The sequence below is a fragment of the Pelobates fuscus genome, chromosome 3, assembly GCF_036172605.1.
Source record: "Pelobates fuscus isolate aPelFus1 chromosome 3, aPelFus1.pri, whole genome shotgun sequence".
Lineage (NCBI taxonomy): Eukaryota > Metazoa > Chordata > Amphibia > Anura > Pelobatidae > Pelobates > Pelobates fuscus.
In genome coordinates this window covers 356,565,711-356,588,028 of record NC_086319.1, presented here as the reverse complement: position 1 = coordinate 356,588,028, position 22,318 = coordinate 356,565,711, and the positions used below count along the sequence as shown (strand labels likewise).

The following is a 22,318-nucleotide window of genomic DNA, read 5'->3' as shown; positions in this document are numbered from 1 at the left end:
GATCCGGAACGTATGGAGATTTGCTCTTTATTGGCCATACCATATGTAACTCCCAAAAACATTTTTCAAATGAAAACAATTCACAACGTTGGTACATGGAAGGAAAATATCCATGTAAAAGTCCAAACCCCAGATGTTTTGACTTTTCAACCGTGGATACCAGATTGGTATTCAATACCCATTTTGAATGACTGTGAAAAAATTCAAAGACAATAATTTCCAATGTGATGGAAAACCTTTTGTGTACGATACTACCAATGCTTTGTGTGGGATCGAGTACCTTAAACATGGCTCTGAAACATGTCAAGTAACTATGTCAAAAACCGACAGTAATGCGTTAGTACATGCTATCTTAGTAAAAGATAAATGGTTGGTAAGTACGTGTCTTAAAAACATGAGTGTTTTTCGCAGGGACCAGGTGACTAATAAAGTAATTGCATTACCAGCACCTGTATCACTGATCAAGGTACCCCACGACTCGCGTATCACCATCGGTGATGTTACGCTATACCCAGTGTACACTGACGTCATCGAAAGTGCTATCGAGATGGTGGATCCCTTCCAGAATCTAGATATCCCTCTAGATCCTAATCTAAAGTTCTTGCTGGACCATAAGCCCAACCACACTATCCAAATGTCAATCAAGAAAGATAATATTTCTGTGGACACATTTAAATACTCTGAGTTAGATACTGACCTTATTGCTCGTGTTGACTGGTTCATCCATGTTAAGATTGTTATTGGGTGTGTTGTGATAATAATGATATTATGGTTGATTGTACTAAGTGTAAAGTTCAAAACTCTTACAGGTACAAAAATATACAAAGATATTCATTCCACGCACGGGCATCTGTCAGAAATGATGTGATTGCACAATATGTCTGATAACTTCCATAGTGCTTATTCATAAGCTAAATTGATTTGGCTATGAAACACACTAAAGGGGGGTTATGTCAGGGTATTTATATTGGCAGACATTTTGTGCTAGGATAGAAATTAAAAGTGTATATTCTGAGTCACTCTGAACAGACCAGACTCCATTTTGTTATTTTCAAGTTTACAAAAGACACAAGATTTCAATCCCTTCTGTAAAACTGACCGCTTTGCCAGAGCTAAGGAATGTATAGTATAAACAAACCAAGTGATAAGAGGCTGTCTAAAATGCTAATGGAATAGAATAAATTCTAAACCCAGACATAGGTGACAGAGAAGATTAAATAATTTAATTTTACTTTCTAAATGTACAACGTCCCATTGTAGTGGAAGTTCATATTTAGTATTACGAACTGTCATATTAGGAATTACTACAGAAAATGGAGACACATAGTCTGAAGAAAACCCTTTGAAATGACAAGTAAACTTAAATTATATCAACCATATAGATAACTAAAATGACGTCAAAATAGCCACCATGAAATGTTAACTCTTTCCTGGATAGGTATGTTTAGTGGGATGAGACTGCCCTCTATAGACCAAATACTTAAGTTGCTATCTAAAAGGCAACCACACACCCCAATTTTCTATTGGTCTAGACTTCGTGACGAACAGAGAATCTCTCCCTTTAAAAAGTTAAGACAAAGGGAAGAGCAGGGTAATCAAGAGATGCAGAGAGGAGGCAGATGAATGCAGGGGAATGCAGAGAGAGTAGGAAGCAGGCTAAGAAAGAAAAGACAGAAAAACATTCCTTGACACGTAGCTACCTGAGAACATCTGGTGAGAATATCTATTTAACTGGTAAATATACTGGCTTTATTTAATTCATTTAAATTAATTAAAATTTTTCTAATAGCATGATATATGACTGGATAAATCACGATCAGATTTCGATATTTAGAAATCTTAGTTAAACAAGAAGTACATTATTAAACTTTCTATTCTGCAGATAGAAACAATAATTCTGTATTTATGTGACATATCACATATTAGCATATCGTGATATTTATCCAGCTGTATTGATTTGCTATAAAATAAGATTAAATATCTGTTTAGGCAAATTAAAATTCAGCTTATAAAACATATTAGATTTCTTCTTATTGGATGGATCCAGGAAATGACTAATGAACTGGTTTAAATGTTATTTTATTAAAAATTACATAAGAATAGATCTTAAATGCCTAGAAGAGGTCTAGCCAGCATTGAAAGGGTAATTATCAACTGTTTATTATTATTATCCCATAAATATCCCCACAGGACAGCTATAATCACTCTGAGCTATAAGCATACTACGGAATAGGGACTTGGCGGTTACATGTACATGACAGAACATGTACAAGTTGTCCACACTTCATGATGACAGCACACTGCCAGTGTCCGTCCACAGAAGCAATGCACAAATTGAGAAGCCAAACTGCATTGTTGAATACCACAAGCATATAGGGGAATTATATGTGGCTGACCACTGGTATAAAATGTTGCCACCTACCTTGTCCAGATTACAGTAAATAATTCCTATATACTGTACAAAAAAAGCAGCCACAGTTTCCTGGAGTTCACCCTGAAGCTTTTGACTGCTATTTTATTTCACCAGCCCCCTAATCACTTGTCATTGCAATCTGAAGGGTCCAAAACTCTGTGAAAGACACTTCCCTATGCCACTTCCCCCAAAAGAGCTATTTCACACCTTTGCCTCCATATTCATCAGCTCATCAACCTCCAGGCTGCAGAGCGCCTGTTTATCACCCCTGGGAACCATTCATAAAGATCAGAACTACACCAATGGGCAGGGCAGGTGCAAGGATTCTTGACTACACAGGCAAAGATGTATTTTGCTGCCCCCCCTTAAAAAAATGCATCTTCACCTGTGTGTCTTGTAACCCCACTTTTGATTTTCTTACTCTCTTTATTATGTCTTACACCCTCTTGTTTGTCTCTTATAACCCCCCTTGTGTATCTTTCTTTCCCCAGTCCCTTTGTGTGTCTCCACCCAATTCTTTTTGCATGTCTTTCTCCCCCCCCCCCCTCCACTCCCAGCCCCTTTCTATGGCTCTCTCCCCTCAGAGCATTTTGTGTCTTTTTCCACACGATATAGACTATAGCAACACACAACCATACATTCTCAGTCACAGAGATATGCAGGCACACAATCAAGCAAATACAGTCACACAGCCATACAATCTACACATACAGGTACAATGTCATACATACAGACACTGTCATACAGACACAGGCATACAAAAACACACATACACAGGCTTATACACCCTATTCCAAATTATTATGTAAATTCTATTTAAGTGTCACAAAGCTTAAATATTTAGTTTTTCAGTTTAACTCATGGATGGCATTGTGTCTCAGGGCTCTTTTGATCACTGAAAACAATCTCGGACACCTGTGATAATTAGATTGCCAGGTGAGCCCAATTTAAGGAAAAACTACTAAAGGAGGGTTTTGCCACATTATTAAGCAGAGCACCATTTTCATGCAATATGGGAAAGAAAAAGGATCTGCCGAAAAGAGTGAAATAGTTCAATGCCTTGGACGAGTTATAATAAAACATAAGATATTTCACAAAAACTTAAGCGTGATCATCGCACTATTAAGAGATTTGTGGCTGATTCAGAGCACAGACGGGTTTGTGCAGATAAAGGCACATTGAGGAAGATTTCTTCCAGATCCATGCATCGGATCAAGAGAGCAGCTGCTAAAATACCATTACATGGCAGCAAACAGATATTTGAAGCTGCTGGTGCCTCTGGAGTCCTGTAGAGTCCTCCAGAGTCTTGCAACTGTGCATAAACCTTCTATTCGGCCACCACTAACCAATGCTTACAAGCAGAAACGGCTGCATTGGGCAGAAACATACATGAAGACTAATTTTCAAACAGTCCTGTTCACTGATGAGTGCCGTGCAACCCTGGATGGTCCAGATGGATGGAGTAGTGGATGGTTGGTGGACGGCCACCCTGTTCCAACAAGGCTGCAACGTCAGCAAGGCGGTGGTGGAGTCATGTTTTGGGCCGGAATGGCTACAATTTGAGAAAGGGGCTGTGGTGTGGGTGATATGGGTGCAATTGGGGAAGAGGGGCTGTAGTGGGGATGTTGTGGGGCTGTAACGAGGGCATGGGGGCTGTGGTGGGGGGCATGGGAAGGGGGTCGGGGGCTGAGTAAGGAGACAGGGGCTGAGTAAGGGGACAGGGGCTGAGTAAGGGGACAGGGGCTGAGGAGAGGGACAGGGACTGAGGAGGGGGATAAAATATAATCTAAAATTTATTCCCCCACTCCCTGAGGCTTACCCTTGGCCAGGGAGGGGTGGGACAGGATCTGGAGTCTGGGAGTCTTCAGTCAGTGAAGTCGGACAGCCTCCACTGATGATGTCAGGAGGAGGAGGAAGGTGTGTGACTTCCTCTGCTCTTCTCCCAGACTCCCCAGCGGTCCTGCGAGAAGAGCAGTGGAAGTCACGCCCCCTTCTCTTGACATCATCAGGAGAGGCTGGCCGACTTCACTGGCTGTAGGCTACAGGGAGAGTGAGGTGAGTATAAAATTCCGAGTCCCCAGCCTGTGTTGCCTTATGGACGCGCCAACCCTGCCAGTGGGAAATACGCACCAATCGCCAGGAACTCCCAATTATCTTAAGGCTCAACGGCGACCTGGTACAACTCTCCAGGACCACCATTGCTACACCTGAACACCAAGAAGGAAGGCACACACACACAAACACAGACTTTTGAATATACGCAAACAAACTGCTGAATACATACACAGACTGCGGAATACCTACACAGAGACTGCTGAATACACACACACGCAGACTGCTGAATAAACAATTTTGGCATTAATTTTGGAAATAGAGCTGATCATGCAAATAGATGTCATTTATAGAAGGATAGTGATCGTATGAAGCCATTTATTAACATAGTTGTTTGGCTCCTTTTTAAATCATAATGATAACAGAAATCACCCAAATTGCCCTGATCAAAAGTTGACATACCCTGAATGTTTGGCCTTGTTACAGACACACATTGATTAGAATGGCAATTAAAGGTTAATTTCCCACACCTGTGACTTTTTAAATTGCAATAAATGTCTGTGTATCACTAGTCAATGAGTTTATTAGCTCTCTCACGTGGATGCACTGAGCAGGCTAGATACTGAGCAGAAAAGAACTGTAAAAAGACCTGCGTAACAATGTAATGGAAGTTTATAAAGATGGAAAAGGATATAAAATGATATCCACTGCCTTGAATATGCCAGTCAGTACTGTTCAATCATTTATTAAGAAGTGGAAAATTCAGGGATATTTTGATACCAAAGAAAAACCCACAGGTAACCTCAGGAGAAATACAGGCTGCTCTGGAAAAAGATGGTGTGGTTGTTTCAAGGAGCACCATACGACGATAGATACTTGAACAAAAATGAGCAGCATAGTCAAGTTGACAGAAAGAAGCCTTTACTGCACCAATGCCACAAAAAAGCTCAGTTACAATATGTCCGACAACACCTTCACATGCCTTATGGCACACTGTCATTTAGAGTGATGAGACCAAAATAGAGCTTTATAGTCACAACCATAAGCGCTGTGTTTGGAGAGGGGTAAACAAGGCCTTTAATGAAAAGAATACCATCCCCACTTTGAAGCATGGTGGTGGCTCACTGATGTTTTGGGGGTGTGAGCTCTAAAGGCACAGGGAATCTTGTGGAAATTGATGGCAAGATGAATGCCGCATGTTATCAGAAAATAGTGGCAGACAATTTGCATTCTTCTGCACAAAGGCTGCACATGGGACACTCTGACTTTTTCAACATGAAAATGACCCTAAGCACAAAGCCAAGTTGACCGTCCAGTGGTTACAGCAGAAAAAGGTGAAGGTTATGGAATGGCCATCACAGTCTCCTGACCTTAATATCATCAAGCCACTCTGGGGAGATCTCAAACGTGCGGTTCATGCAAGACGACCAAAGACTTTGCATGACCTTTAGGCATTATGCCAAGACGAATGGGTAGATACAACCAGGGCCGGACTGGGAACTAAAAGCAGCCCTGGAAAAAATTCTATACCAGCCCAATAGTACAGGTTGCTTACAGGATCATGCAGAGTTGCAGTAGTTGAGACAGGTAAGTACTTCAATATAAGGTAAAACAGGTTGCTTACAGGATCATGTGGAGTTGCAGTAGTTGAGACAGGTAAGTAGATTCCAGTATAATGTAATACAGGTTGCTTACAGGATCATGCAGTGTTGCAGCAGTTTAAGCAGTTAAGTATCTTCAATATGGCAGATCAAGCAGGTAAGTCTCTTCAGATTGAAATAATGCAGATAAATACAGGGTGTTTTTCGGAGCCAGGAAGTTCTATGTCAGAACACTGACTTCAATGTCAAGGCCCTGTTGTGTGCAGGGTGTAGACCTATGAAGCCTCCTCATAAGTCAATACAGGTGAGGATGTTAAAGTGAGTGAAGAGATTAGTCGCTAGGGAGGCCACTAGAGGTGAAGATCATGAAGTTCACTTAAAGGGTCAGTGATAAATGAGAAAGGCCTTGCTTGTCAGATTTAGAATCTGACATAACCCTCTCCTTAAAGGCGGTCTCAGGACGCAGATTACTGAAGGCAAAACAAAACATGGATGAAGAACAAAGGTATATACAGTCCGTTGAAACAGAGAAGAAGAAATCTGAGTTAAAGGAATTATTTATTTTTCCTATATTTTTTCTTCATTTCTCTGTCTTTTAGGGCTTTCTCGAATGTGGCTAGGTCTTCACGTTGTACTATCGTACCGTTTGAGGCTCTTACACGGTTTGGTGATAGTTCTTCAGATATAGTCATAATTGTACCCATGGTAGCTGGTTATTCAGGAGTGGAGGTAGAATTTTGTTTGAAGGTCAGCTCCAGGTTAGCTTTCACAAATCTCTTTTCAGACAGATATCTTTCATATTTGGGGAGTTGTTCTATAGGCAGAATAGTACCATAACTGGCTTTTATGAGCCCAGGAGCACCATAACGGGGTTTTGCAGTATTCCTTCCTGTGGACCGGCTGATGGGAATTGTAGTCACCTTAGCCACCATAGGTTCAGGACATTCGCTCATGGCTTCATCTTCTGAACGACTGTCATCTGAATGCAGAGCATCATAGTCCATTTTTTCTGATCCCTTCTCTGTATCATAGGATGCTAAGGAATCATCAGGGAGAGAAAAAATAGGTATGTCTTTTTTTATATAGATTAGACGTACCGTGGTTTGTATCCTTGTATGGAGGAGTGCTTCTATCTGTAGCCCTTTTCTTGGTTTCAGTGACCACAGCAGGTTTAGGAGGTCTTATTGGGCATTCTGTGATTCTGTGCCCTTTATCTCCACAATAGAAACATGAGTCGTCTTGCCATATTTTATCTATTTCCATTTTAGTAAGAGGTTCTCTTTTCTTGCTTTTTATGGAAGGAGTGACGGTCTTAGTTTTCTTAGGTTTTATACAAGAGCTTGATTGTAGTAACAATGAAACAGTCTTGCACAGTTCCAAGAGGCTGTCAGCAATTAAAGATAGAACACTAGTTAACCCTGTAGTCTCCATTTTTAGGCCTTGACATTCTGTCATGTCCCTGAGCAGGTCAGAGAGGAGATGATTGTCAGGGTTATGGGTTGAAACTTTATTTGTCTGTTTAGACATAATTAATTTACTTGAAAGAAAGAATTAAGGCAATCTGCCACAAACAGGATACTTTGCGAGTAAAACAGAATAAAGGCAATATGTCACAAACAGGATATCTTGAAAGTAAATGAATGCATTCTTCTATATACAAGTAGGTTTGAAGTTATTCCAAGGAGATTAGTAGTTTGTGGAATGTTACAATGCAGCCAGGTTCAGGATGATACAGGGTTGAAATAGTTAAAGCTGGTAAGTATCTTCAATATAATATAGTACAAGTTGCTTACAGGATCATGCAGAGTTGCAGTAGTTGAGACAGGTAATTACTTCAATATAATGTAATACAGGTTGCTTACAGGATCATGTGGAGTTGCAGTAGTTGAGACAGGTAAGTAGATTCCAGTATAATGTAATACAGGTTGCTTACAGGATCATGCAGAGTTGCAGTAGTTGAGACAGGTAAGTAGATTCCAGTATAATGTAATACAGGTTGCTTACAGGATCATGCAGAGTTGCAGTAGTTGAGACAGGTAAGTAGATTCCAGTATAATGTAATACAGGTTGCTTACAGGATCATGCAGTGTTGCAGCAGTTGAAGCAGTTAAGTATCTTCAATATGGTAGATCAAGCAGGTAAGTCTCTTCATATTGAAATAATGCAGATAAATACAGGATGTTTTCAGGAGCCAGGATCAGAAGTTCTATGTCAGAACACTGACATCAATGTCAAGGCCCTGTTGTGTGCAGGGTGTAGCCTTATGAAGCCTCCTCATAAGTCAATACAGGTGAGGATGTTAAAGTGAGTGAAGAGATTAGTCACTAGGGAGGCCACTAGAGGTGAAGATCATGAAGTTCACTTAAAGGGACAGAAATAAATGAGAAAAGCCTTGCTTGGCAGATTTAGAATCTGACAGTATATTATGCATATATAAATGTATATTAATATATGTGTAAATATTACAGGTATAATTATATATATTACTAATACACACATTTATTTACATGCATATATATATATATATATATATATATATATATTACTGTCAGAATCACATCAATTACGTCTATCTGTACATTGTGTTAGCAAGTTTGCTATCAAAATGTATATATTGGAAGGAAAATCTATTTAACAAGAGGTCTTTCTCTCACCTGTCTATTAGCTCTTTGGCATAAACTCCTGAGTTGAAGAACTGAGTTACAGGGAAAGCTGGAGACACAGGCTAAAATGCACACCCCCAAACAAACACAAAAATATTGCATCTCCTCTTGTGTTTCTCTTAACTCCCTTTTTAATTTCTTTCTGTTTTATATTCCCTCTTTGGATTTTTTTTATTTTTTTAGTGCATCTTGTCTCCAATTGTTCTCCTTTGTGTCTCTTACAACACCCCTTGTGTGTCTCTTTCAACTCCCCTTGTATATCTTTTACTTCATCCCAGACCCTGCGTGCCTCTTTTACCCTTCTCCAGCCCTCTGTATGTCTCTTTTCCCCAACCCCTTTGTGTGTGTCTTGGTCCCCCCCCAACAAACCTTCTGTGTGTCTCTCTGTGTGTCCCCAGTCCCTCTGTGTGCCTCTGTTTCCCCCAGTGCATCTTTGCCCCCCACAAACCTTCTGTCTGTCATGTTGTCCCCTTCCCTTCTGTATGTCTCTTTGTCCCCCCAACAAACCTTCTATGTGTCTCTTTGTCTCCACTCAGTCCCTCTGTGGACCTCTTTCTTCCCACAGCCCCTCTGTGTGTCTCTTTCTACCTCTCACTCTCATTTCATTGTTTTCATTGTTGCCATGTTTTGTTTTATGTTTGTGCCCTTCTGTTATAACCTACAGTTTAATATGAATCCCATAAGAAATAAAAGAAATGTATTTTGCCTGCTCACTCATGTTTTCTTTAAAAATGGTACATATATTACAAATTCTCCATTGGTGTGCAATGTGAATATTGTGAATATATATCATGAAAACTTAAAGTGACAGATAACTATAACTATTTAAAAAAAATAGTATCATAACTAATTACTGTGACACGGTGGTGGGCTTAACACGATATGGTCATATGGTGGAAATGAATCCCCATATTTGTTTGCTGAGATAGGTGATTTTAAGTAGCCTTGTTAAAAGTAAAACTGCATTTTTGTGTTAGATGTTCCTTTACGGCATTACCACTGTGCTGATAAATGCATGTTCCGTGTGTGAAAACCAGCATCATATGAACTGTGATTCTCTGATTCATGTGTACCTCTCCATGGGACTTTCATTAGTTCTCAAGGTCTTAACAAAGCCTCTTTTTGAACCACCAAGTTCAATATCAACTACAAACTCAGCCTATAAGAAGTTCCAGAGTTCTTTTACAAAGTTATTCTTGCAAACTCAAATCAAAGTGAAGATTATCCTTCCTGAATTCTTTCATAATCTTTCTTCTGAGTGAGGGCCACAATACAGGCTAAACCTAATTAGATATGTTTCTGTTTACATTTAAGTATAGCAAATAATTTGGATCACAGTTTTTGTTTTCAGATTTGAGTTTAGATTGGGATTGTAATACATATGTTTGACCACAAGGGTGCACTTTGTGCTCAATTTAGGGATTCTAATTGATGAGATCAAAGTTAGTTTTTTAAATTTTAATTAATCAAAGTTGAGTCCGCTATGTTTTCAATACAGCTATTTCAGGTTAAAATTTAAGTTTAACTTCTGATAATTCATATTTGAACAATTAAAGGGAAACTCCAGTGCCAGGAAAACGATCCTCTCCCTCCCACCCCCCCAATCCCCAGTTGCTGAAGGGGTGAAAACCCCTTCAGTGACTTACCAGAGGAAGCGACAGGTCCCACATCGCTGCTTCCTCCTCCCCCGCCGCTCCTCCTTCTGCTTACGTCGGCCGGTGGGCGAGACTGATCTCGCCTGCCGGCCGAGGAGACCTAATGCGCATGCGCGGCAGTGGCGCGCATGCGCATTAGCGTACCCCATAGGAAAGCATTGAAAATGAATTTCAATGCTTCCCTATGGGGAATAGAGCGACGCTGGAGGTCCTCACACAGCGTGAGGACGTCCAGCGACGCTCTAGCACAGAAAACCTGTGCTATAGAGCAGGAAGTTCCCTCTAGTGGCTGTCTTTTTAAAAAAAAAAAACTGCAATAATTACACTTGCAGGGTTAAGGGTAGTGGGAGTTGGCACCCAGACCACTCCAATGAGCAGAAGTGGTCTGGGTGCCTGGAGTGTCCCTTTAACCCAGATATGTTTTTAAACTAGTTTAATTTACCTATATTTCTATGGCAGACATTTTACCACTGCTAATATATAACATAGACAGATTATTACTATGGTATTCAGCCACAGATTATAAAACATGAATGGCCAACTGAACTACATCTCCCATGATACTTTGCCAGCCTTAAGTATTCTTCTCACTTATAGCCTTAGGGCCACCTGATAGCTTCATACTTCTTACACACCCCTATTGATTGCATTCCATTTTGCAAAATCATTATTAATTGACCAGGGTTTGGGTGCTATTTTGTCAGGCAAACTCAAAAATATTGCAAAATATATCTCCTTACACCATAACCATTTCAGAAAGCAGCAATGATGCAATACGCTGTAGTTATAATGGTGCTTAGAGAGTCACTGTAAGCTGTGAAAGTCCCCTGTTATCCTTGGAATGTTCTTCTTTTCATGAGAGGCTCAAAGGTGAATTAAAAAAAACTCCTAACCCCTCAGCACTTCAACTTTAATAAGGCTGCAGTGTCTCTGCAACCTTATTATATAAAGTTGAAAGGGAAAAAAAATGGTCCAGGGCCAGTGGTGGGACTACCGCGGTCGTAGGGGTCGCAGCTGCGACTAGGCCCGTCACTCCAGGGAGCCCATCGTCATGTGGACCACTGCGACTGCATGCCCGCTGCCATGTGTTGCGGCTCCGGCCTGCGCAGTAGAAGTGCCGGGGTCACACGAAAAGGTAGGAAACAGGAGGATGACTAATGTGTGTGTGTGTGTGTCTGTATGTGTGTGTGTGTGTGTGTGTTTGTGTGTGTATGTGTGTGTATCTCTGTATGTGTGTATGTCTCTGTATGCAGGGCCGGCCTTAGGGGTGTGCGAGCTGTGCGGCCGCACAGGGCGCCATGGAGCAGGGGGCGCCCTGACAGCCGACACAGCCCGCACATGGCCGGTGTCAGGGTCTATTTAAAAAAATAAATTAAAAAAAATCGCGGCAGAGGGGGCGGGGCTTATCGACCTGCGGGGGCGGGGCTTATCGCGAGGCAGAGGCGGGGCTAATACCTCCCGAAGCCCCTGCTGCACAGGAAGAGGGAAGGAGTCCCTGCTTCCCCATCAGCCAGCTGCATCCACTGGATAGAGGTAAGTGTGACAGTTTGCCTGTTAGCCCTCTTTTCCAGCCCTCTATGTGTCCCACTATTCCCCCCTCCCAGCCCTTCATATGCTCCTATACCCCCCTCCAGCCCTTCATGTGTCCCTATAGCCCCCCCAGCCCTCCATGTGTCCCTGTACCCCCTCCCAGCCCTTCATATGCTCCTATACCCCCTCCAGCCCTTCATGTGTCCCTATAGCCCCCCCAGCCCTCCATGTGTCCCTGTACCCCCTCCCAGCCCTTCATTTGCTCCTATACCCCCCCTCCAGCCCTTCCTGTGTCCCTATAGCCCCCCCAGCCCTCCATGTGTCCCTGTACCCCCTCCCAGCCCTTCATATGTCCTTATAGCCCCATGTGTAGCCCCCTCCCCAGCCCCATGTGTCTCATTATAGCCCCCATGTGTCCCTATAGCCCCCCCCCACATGTCCCATGTGGCTGTGTGACTGTGTGTGTGACTGTCTGTCTGCCTGACTGCCTGTGTGTAACTGTCTGTCTGTGTGTGACTACCTGTGTGTGTGTGTGTGTGTGACTGCCTGTGTGTGTGTGTGTGACTGCCTGTGTGTGTGTGTGTGACTGCCTGTGTGTGTGTGTGTGTGACTGCCTGTGTGTGTGTGTGTGTGTGTGTGACTGCCTGTGTGTGTGTGTGTGACTGCCTGTGTGTGTGTGACTGCCTGTGTGTGTCTGCCTGTCTAACTGTCTGTCTGTGTGGGACTGCCTGCGTGTGTGACTGCCTGCCTGCGTGTGTGACTGCCTGTGTGTTACTGCCTGCCTGTGTGTGACTGCCTGTGTGTGTGACTGTCTGCCTGCCTGTGTGTGTCTGTCTGTTTGTAACTGTCTGTCTGTCTGTAACTGTCTGTGTGTGACTGCCTGCCTGTGTGTGTGTGACTGCCTGTGTGTGTGACTGCCTGTGTGTGTGTATAACTGTCTGTCTGTGTGTGTGACTGTCTGTGTGTGACTCTAATTGTGTGTGTCGCTGTAGCTGTGCCATTGTGTGTGCCTGTGCCTGTATGTGTGACTGCCTTTAACTGAGTGTGTGTGTGTGTGTGTACATGCCTGTAACCAAGTTTAAATTTCCCCCACCCCTTCCTGTCAAGGCCGCACTTTGACTGACAGACGCTACCTCACTGACAGACGCACACTCACTGACAGACACACACTCTCATATACACTGACAAACAATGACATACACACACACACTATTACTTGGACACACATTGACAGATGCACACTCTCACTGACAGACGCATGCACTCACTGAAAGACGCATGCCCCCACTGACCGACACATACACACTCACTCACTGACACATACACACTCACTGACTGACACACATTCACTCACAGACACACACACACATAAACACTTACACACACATTCACTCACAGACACACACACACACACTTACAGACACCTACAGACACACACACACACACACACATTCACTCACAGACACACACACACATTCACTTAGATATACACACTCACAGACACACACACACAGACATTTCCACTAACACTCACAAACTAATATTTTTTTAATTTTATTTTAAATCCACCCAGCCTCCATGGGAGAGCTGGAGTGGATTTCTTGCCTGCAGTCCAGTGTGGCTGCTGGGCGGGCAGGCAGGGGGCGCACAGACTGAGTAGGCGGCTCTTAGTGATGCCAGGAGCCGGACTGACGTCATATTCCGGCTCCTGGCTTCATTAAGCAGCGCAGAGGGAGCTGAGCAGGAAGAGCTCAGGTGAGTATGCTCCTTCGCTGCCCGCTGCCAGCCTCGGGGGGGGGGGGGGGGGACGACTCAAACATGGCCAGCCGGCCAGCTCTTGAGCCCCCCAGGACGTGAGGCAAGCAAGGGATCTGCCTGGGGGTTTGGGGGCGGCTTTTTTGCCACCCCCTGCAAAGTGCCACCTAAGGCAGTGCCACCTAAGGCAGATGCCTTGTTTGCCTCACGATATACACGTCCCTGGTGCCTGTGTGTGTTACTGTATTCAGGCAACTTGGTGGGTGGTGGGGGGGGCGCCATGAAGACTTTTCGCACAGGGCGCCTATTTGCCTAAGGCCGGCCCTGTCTGTATGTATGTGTGTCTCTGTATGTATGTGTGTATGTCACTGTATGTATGTATCTGTGTGTGTATGTCTATGTATGTATGTGTGTATGTCACTGTATGTATATCTCTGTATGTATGTGTGTCACTGTATGTATATGTGTGTGTCTCTGTATGTACGTTTGTCTGGTTGTATGTTTGTTTCTGTATGTATGTGTGTATGTCTGTATGTGTGTGTGTGTCTTTGTATGTATGTGTGTCTCTGTATGTGTGTGTCTGTGTTTGTGTATGTGTATGTCTGTCTGTCTGTATGTATGTATGTATGTATGTATGTGTGTCTGTGTGTTTGACTATATGTGTATCTATATGTCTGCGTATCTGTATGTCAGTGTGTGCCCTGTGTATCTGTATGTGTTATATGGTGTGCATCTACATGTATGTCAGTGTGTGTTTGTTTGTATATCTGCATGTGTGTCAGTGTATGCACGGGTGTGACTGTGTAACTGTCACCCCACCACACACACTGTCACCCCGCTTCACCCTGCCACACTCACAATAACTCCACCAATCCTGTCACTCACCCATGCCAAACTTACCTCCCATCGCTCTGCCATATATACCCTATTACACTTACCTTCTCTTGCACTGTCATTCTTATCCCCCAATCCTCTCACTCACCCATGCCATACTAACCACCCATCGCTCTGCCTTATTAACCCTATTACACTCACTTTCTCTCGCACTGTCACACTAACCCCCCAATCCTGTCACACTCTTTCTCCATCACTCTGTCACACTCACCACCTTTCACCCTACCCACTTTAGTGAATGGAAGCCCCACTGATCACCCAGGCAACACCACTCTGAGTAGTCCAGCTCCCGGTTCCAGCTCCTGCACCTCCCCTGGTCAAGGCTATCAATACAAACAAGTGGGACATCTTAAAAACAATTTCCAGCTGAAGCTCCCTCACAACAACTGGACCCAGCCTGGTCCAACAGCTCCCCCGGCTGCACCACTCTGCCTAGACTCGACTCCTCCAAGGGGGTTCGAAGGAAAAGACCAACAGAGTGAGGAACCCTGGGAGACCCTTCATGAGGCTAACCCCCTCCAAGCAGTGACAGCAGACAACAGCCTGCACCACTGCCAGTTAATGCTGGGGTACGGCTGGTCAGTCATATGACTTTGGGACACCGGCTCTACCCTTACTCTTGTGCAAATATATATAGTTGGAGAGGCGGATTGAACATTAGTGAATAAACATGCAAACTGCAAACTTTAGGCTAATATAGTCAAGCTGTGACTAGAACAGAGGTGGTTTACAGTACCTTGACATTGTCCTTCTGGGCAGGTGACATGCAAATAGTCATTATAGTTATAGAATCCATCCTTACAGACACAGTATTTGCCATACTGTGTCGACTCACAAAGTGAATTATCCGGGCATCCACTGGTATCCAAACAATTTGTGAATCTCCTAGCTTTTGGAGGTATATAACTCTCTCCTGAGTTGAATGAAAGCACAATGTTAGTTCATATTGTCTTTTTAATGAAATTAGCATAATGTCTGCCAGACACCTTTCGTTTCACATTGTTAGCCCCTCTCTTTCCTGAAGCTTGCATATTATCTGTTGGGTTAATATATGCCTTTATTTGCAACATTAGAGTCTCTTCAATAAACAACTTGCAATATTAAAACCTGATCAGCCACACATCTGTCACAGATCAACAAAATAACTCCTCTTTTACAGCAACATCATCCCTTTATTACCCTATACTGCCACGGTGCACAAATATCACTATGCTGCCTTGTCCTTGAGCTGCACTATCTCTTTATCTTTACTGTGTCAGAGACAAATCTTGCTTCATTTTCATATCTTCTGTCAGCCTGGCCTGCCGGATGTCAGACTACAATTCTCGTACAGCATTAGGGGGAAATTTAGTTCAAAAACTGCTGAAAGATTATCGATGGACTCACACGGGATTATTTATTAAAGTGTGAATCTTTGGGAAAGTTGTCACCATCACTGGAGGCTCGAGACTTTATGTAGGTCTCCAGATACCTCTTTTGCTTTAGTCACCCTGTGCCCATTATAGATACAGGGTGTGTGTGAAGAAACTCATTACACTATCCCAAAATGAGGCGCTCAGACAGGGAGCTATCCAGGGATACCACATATGTGGGGTTGCTGTATATTATTAGATGTGTTTTAGGAGTTTTCTTGTACTATGGGAGATAATTGTGTTAGCATGTCTGCGTGTATAAAAGGTAAAACAGAATGTAAGATAATTAGTTTATTTTATAATAGCTATTGTGCAATAAGTCTTGGTATCAGGAAGGTAATTAGATTATGGAATATTAATTAGGTCCTAGACATTAAGATGGCAGGGGGTGACTTGTATTGTTCTGTTTGATGACCCCCTGTTGTGATTACTCCTATATATTTGTGCTGCATTCAATATAATCAGTTCTACTTTACCCTTCACTAATTCTCGGCTAGTGTTTGGGTGAGACTGCTATACAGTTATATCACTGTATACTGATCATGGGTGGAAAAGCTCCAGAAAGACCCCAAAGTTGGGCAGAAGTGTTCCCCTGTGGCTGCTAGGAAGCAACTTTGTGGAGATACCCAGCCAGGGTACGAAAGTGAATTTCAAATTTTGAAATAGGAAAAAAATAGCCAAAACAAAAAAACAAAGTTTTAAAATTTGAAATTCACTTAAAATAAAAATTCCAACAATTCACACTTTAGTTAGTAATGCTGATTGATAACAAATTTTAGAGTTGCAGTAAAATAGGTTTGACAAATAGTTAATTCTGAATCCAGTCAGCAAGGGCTTCCTATCAGTATGCAGAATTAATGTGCATCTGGTGACAGATAAATTAATCAATCATGGTTGGGATTCATTGCTGCCTGGCACAATTCGTATTGTGCCAGGCAGCAGCTTCAAGCCATAAAAGACAGAATACAGAATTCATTGAAAACACGGCAATCTGGCAACTCAAACTGATACGAGATTTGCCGAGTCTGACATAGGACTGCCACATTCTTGGACAAATAAAATGTTTACATGCTAATGAACAGTGCTATAGTCATAACATTCACACATTGAAGAAGTAAAACCAATTTGTTAACGAAGTCATTTCTTATTGATTCCTTGTTTGAAAATCTAATTTCTCCTTCACTATATGAATTAAACATGGGGGAGACAAATATTCTCCCAGAAAGTCTAGTGAGGGGTTGAGATGGATGAGGTACCCCTCCCAACATTCATGATAGTGTAGCTTTTTAAAAATGTTTTACTGTTTAATAAGAAAAATAAAACATATTTTAAAGGAGCAATAGTCTCCACAATTTTGGAAAAAATATTTATTTTCCATTTTCTGAAGATACATTTTAATCCCAATGTTGGTTTCCTCTGACTGAGTCAGAAGGAAAAAAAAAAAAAAAAAGCACTAAAACGGACCAATTGTGTATTGAAAAAATATATACACAATATAATTTTGCAGTACACTAATAGGAGCATTTCCCTGCCATTTGGTTCACAGGAAATAGTAAACTATAGAGGAAAAAACAGGAAGAGCAGTAATATAATATATAGTCTCTTATCAGAATTAGGGTCACCATTTCTAAACCACACACTCGGGCCACCAGATGGTTATTGCTGAACAGTGTCAATGTGTGTGTATAAATCAGTGTGTGCATTTGTGGCAAGGTGTGCATGTCAGTCTGTGTGTATGTTTATCAATGGTTTTTAGGGTATGTGCATGTGTCAGTATGTGTGTCTGTGTCTTTGTGCTTCTATGTGTCAGTGTGTGTATCTGTGTGTCAGGGTGTGTGCTTGCATTAGTGTGTATGTGTGTCTCAGTGTGTATTTATAACGTTTTTGACATGCGTTTTTCTGGATTTTTTACATTTTGTTATTCTGTCTCTCACTGTTAAAATACACCTACCATTACAATTATAGACTGATCAATTATTTGTCAGTGGACAAACGTTCAAATTCAGCAGGGGATCAAATGCTTTTTCCCCCTCACTGTATGTGTCGGAGTGTGTATCCTGTGTGTGTATGTGTCAGTGTGTATATGAATTTGTGAATATGTGTCAGTGTGTTTATATGTGTGTATCTGTGTGTTGTATACATACCTGTGTACGTATGTATGTATGTGGCAATGTATGTGTGTATGTGCATACATCCAAGCAAACAAACACCAAAACAACATTTAAACACTCAATTTAGCACAAGTATTACATACAAATACACCCCTGCATTCAAACTCCAAAATAATGTAAAAATATACCTCATTCACCTAAGCACAAATACTACACACAAATGTGCATCAGCTTTTAAAAAACAATATTATATCCAAACTTACCACTGCAATAAACACCCCTTCATTCAAACACCAACACTACGCACAAAAGCACATCTGCATTTTAAAGCCAACCATATTTACAAACACACCACAGCATTCAAATGTAAACACTGCACAGAACTATACCACGGCATTCCAATGGCAACAGTACATGCAAAAATGCTCCTACATGCACACATACTCTATACAAAAACATGTTTACATTCAAACACACAAACACTGCTCACATATGTAACCCTGCAAGGATGGGCAAATAGTAGATCCCCATCTGGGATTGCATCGTTGGAATTCGATGACAGATGGGGATTTACCTTTTGGCCACTCGAGCACTAGACAGGGTCCAAAAAAACGTTCTTGCACCAAGATCCTCTCTACATTAGTTCTGTCACTGCTTAGATTTACGCTAATTTATCAAAGATTTGTCTACCCACAGTGAAAGTGTTAATATGGACCTCTAGTGGGGTGGGGCCTGACAGCCAACATGGCCGGACGTGTTCTCTCGGAGCTCCGGCACAAGAAAGCGCATAAAAGCACATTGCAAACACACTAAAGAGGCCCAAAAGCCACGAAACCCAGAAAGCGACACAGCGCTACATACAGAGCAGAATGATGTAATTCGCAATTTGAACCGGCCGCGCGGCCTAAACAGGAGCGGAGCCTGGAGCCTGGGGGAGGCGGACGATCTCCCGGTGCGGGGCCCGCTCACAAGCGTGGAACACTCAAGACCCTGCTACCCCCCCTCTGGACCGGCGGGGGATATCCCGGTCCACGCTGGGGACGACCACCCCAGCAACGCTGCCTGGCCAAGCAGAAAAACCCACAACCACACAAGACTGGCAAGGCCCTGACAAAATGGCGACACAAACTAGGCCTGCGGCAAAGCACACACTGCACAAGCCTCCCAAGCACACAATACAGTTTATTGACAAGCTCTGTGCTCACCTCTGGACACAGCTCCGTAACCGGGAACAGTCCTTCCGGCTGGCAAGGAGAGAAGCGGTGACCTGGATACGTCCGGCAATCAGGAGATGGATGGGCAAACTCTCCCCTCGCACTTACAAAAAGTATGACTGTGTGTGTCTGTGTGTATGACTGTCTGCGTGTGTGTGTGTGTGACTGTCTGCGTGTGTGTGTGCGCGTGACTGTCTGCGTGTGTGTGTGTGCGCGTGACTGTCTGCCTGTGTGTGTGTGTGTGTGTGACTGTCTGCCTGTGTGTGTTTGTGTGGCTGTCTGCCTGTGTGTGTTTGTGTGTGGCTGTCTGCCTGTGTGTGTGTGGCTGTCTGCCTGTGTGTGTGTGTGTGTGTGTGTGTGACTGTCTGCCTGTGTGTGTGTGTGTGTGTGTGTGTGACTGCCTGCCTCTATGTGTGTGTGGATGTCTTCCTGTGTGTGTGGATGGCCGACTGCCTCTGTGTGTGTGTGTGTGTGTGTGGCTGTCTGTGTGTGTGTGACTGCCTGCCTCTGTGTGTGTGTGTGTGGATGTCTTCCTGTGTGTGTGGATGGCCGCCTGCCTCTGTGTGTGTGTGGCTGTCTGTGTGTGTGTGTGTGACTTTCTCCCTGTTTGTGTGTGTGTGGCTGTCTGCCTGTGTGTGGCTGTCTGCCTGTGTGTGTGTGACTGCCTGCATGATGTAATGCATGAAGTATGTGTGAAGTATGTGCTTAATGGCCTAAGGCCGGCCTTGCTTGAGACAGTTTGTTGGCAATGACATTTACATTAAACTATTTCACATCAACTTAATCACTCCCCTAGCTTATAATTTGTGATATTTGATAAAGTATATATATTTTATATTTTGGATGGGGCATCCTACCAGATTTTAATTTAACAATTAATAAAAGTTACGTTTTCATTCATCTTTTCTCTTTCCCCTTTTGTCTATTTGATTTCACTAAGAAACAATCTTTATTTGTTTTCAATTTGTAATATACAGGGTTACCCCCCTCCTTTGTATTGTATGGAGTATTGTACTAACTTCTCGTTTTGTTCTAGTTAGCAATTAGCAGCAATCAATATGTATGGATATTATAAATACAAGCATGCATTAAATTCATTTAAACTATTATTTAAATCTGAATGGTAAAATGTAAGTTAAAATAGCAGATTTCTAATAATTTGCTAACTAGTTTTGCAAGTGTTACTTTAAATGTCATGTGAATGATGCCTCAAGTTATTTTTATTAACCTCATGGCAGTGCCAATCGATTAAGACACAGGTAGCGGCCAAGGATTTCCATTAACCCTTAAAGGTTCCGCAACTATCTTTGGCATGACATACATGACAGCTTTGTCATCTATTGCCATAACAACCTGGTCTTTAATAATCCCATTCCAAAATGCTGTCCCATTTATTAAATCACATCAAGGCTGTAGGGAGCTACCGCTGCTTTGAAAACAGAGCATTTTCATAGCCCAGTTTATGCCGGTGGCATTGGTTAAATGGTTAAACTTAGCATTTGCGTGTGACCGGCCAGCAATATCATTTTGAGTAAGAGCCTTCCCGTGCACAATCTTAATCTAGATTCAAATTTATGCATTAACCAATTCTTTCCACAATACTTACCATGTGAATACAGGCAACAGAAAAACCAGCAAAGACCTGCGGAAAAACATGTGCGCACTGTCAGCTTAGGTATCAACTTTAAGAGATACAAACTTAAAAGACACAATGAGACAATCTTAGAGCAAGCTACTTGCTTAGAACAGGTATTGGCAAACAGGTAATCCGAAACTGTTGTAAAACTACAATATTCACAATACTTTGCCAGGTTTAATGCTCTAAGCCAGGGGTGCCCAAAAGATGTTGTGGAACTACACCTTCCATGATGTTTTGCCATTCTAAGGCATTCTAAAGGCATGCAAAGCATCATAGGAGTTGTAGTTCTACCACATCTGGGGATCTACCTTTTGGGCACCCCTGCTCTAAGCAGTGTGGATCAGGGACAGCTAATAACTGCATTTATACGATACTTACTGTGATAATATCTCTGCATACCAACTATATTTACTGTGCTTTCCCAATACTGTAATGTCAACTATAAAGTGCTGTGCACATACCTTCCCCTCCGCTACCAAGAATCTCATAAATTATGAATACACTTACATGCCAGCAGCCATCCTCCAAAAGGAGACATTGTTACACAGCGAGAGACAGGAGTAGAGTGAGGGAAATAAAAACGAGTTAGAAAAAGAGAAGTAAGGTTTATACCGAATCAACCACAATTTAGATCACACTACAGATTAGATCATAGTTCCTTATGTGTCGTCTAAAACAGCAACCAACATGTACTCAACCAACATGTACTCCCTAGATCTCCACTCCTATCTTAGAAAAGTAAAGGTGTACGTTCTACGTTCTCCTACATGAAGTAAGCAAGGATTACAGACATTTATCCGTCTTGCTCCATATTCCTTAAAAGAAATCTATAGGAATTTAAATGCCTCACACTAAAACCACTGCTAAGCTTTGTTGTCAAATATTTCTTATTGGAATTGTAATACAGCAATATGTGAATTAAACACATACAAAATGTAATAATGATTACAATTTATAATGCATCGGAATGTAAAAATAGACATAGAAAGGAAAACATAAATAAGACGAAGGCAATTGAAAATCAAGAGCAGAAAATATAAGGATATAGAAACGGAACTCTCTCATGACAAAACTATTCCTGAACAAACCAAGATTTGTTTAACTTTTTCTTCCTACATTTATATTTATATTTGGCTCCCTACATACATATATATATTTGTGTGTAGTATTTATTTATTTTTTTTAAAATTCTTTATTTTTGCAGTGCATATTTAATTAACAAACGTGCGTGGGGTACCCCAACGGCAATCCTCACGCAATGTTGAGACACATTTAACAATGGGGTAGTTGAGAATACATGCACTATTTTTGTTTAAGCAGGTAGGTTATCAATACTTGAGTAAGTACGTATGCATAGTAACACAAATTAGCCGTAACTG

The 22,318-nt window shown here is 42.2% G+C and overlaps 1 protein-coding gene across 1 annotated transcript in view; it reads right to left on the bottom strand.

The window, feature by feature from the left end:
- LOC134603351 (adhesion G protein-coupled receptor E1-like) overlaps positions 1–21,483 on the bottom strand; it is a 121,999-nt gene extending 100,516 nt beyond the window's left edge. Inside the window, exons 1-3 of the mRNA XM_063449220.1 lie at positions 21,447–21,483; positions 20,907–20,942; positions 15,300–15,476 (exon numbers count right to left, since the gene is read on the bottom strand). Of these exons, the coding sequence (XP_063305290.1) occupies positions 15,300–15,476; positions 20,907–20,942; positions 21,447–21,477 (244 nt within the window). The 5' untranslated portion in view covers positions 21,478–21,483. The remainder of the gene's footprint in view (positions 1–15,299; positions 15,477–20,906; positions 20,943–21,446) is intronic.
- Positions 21,484–22,318: the final 835 nt, after the last annotated feature.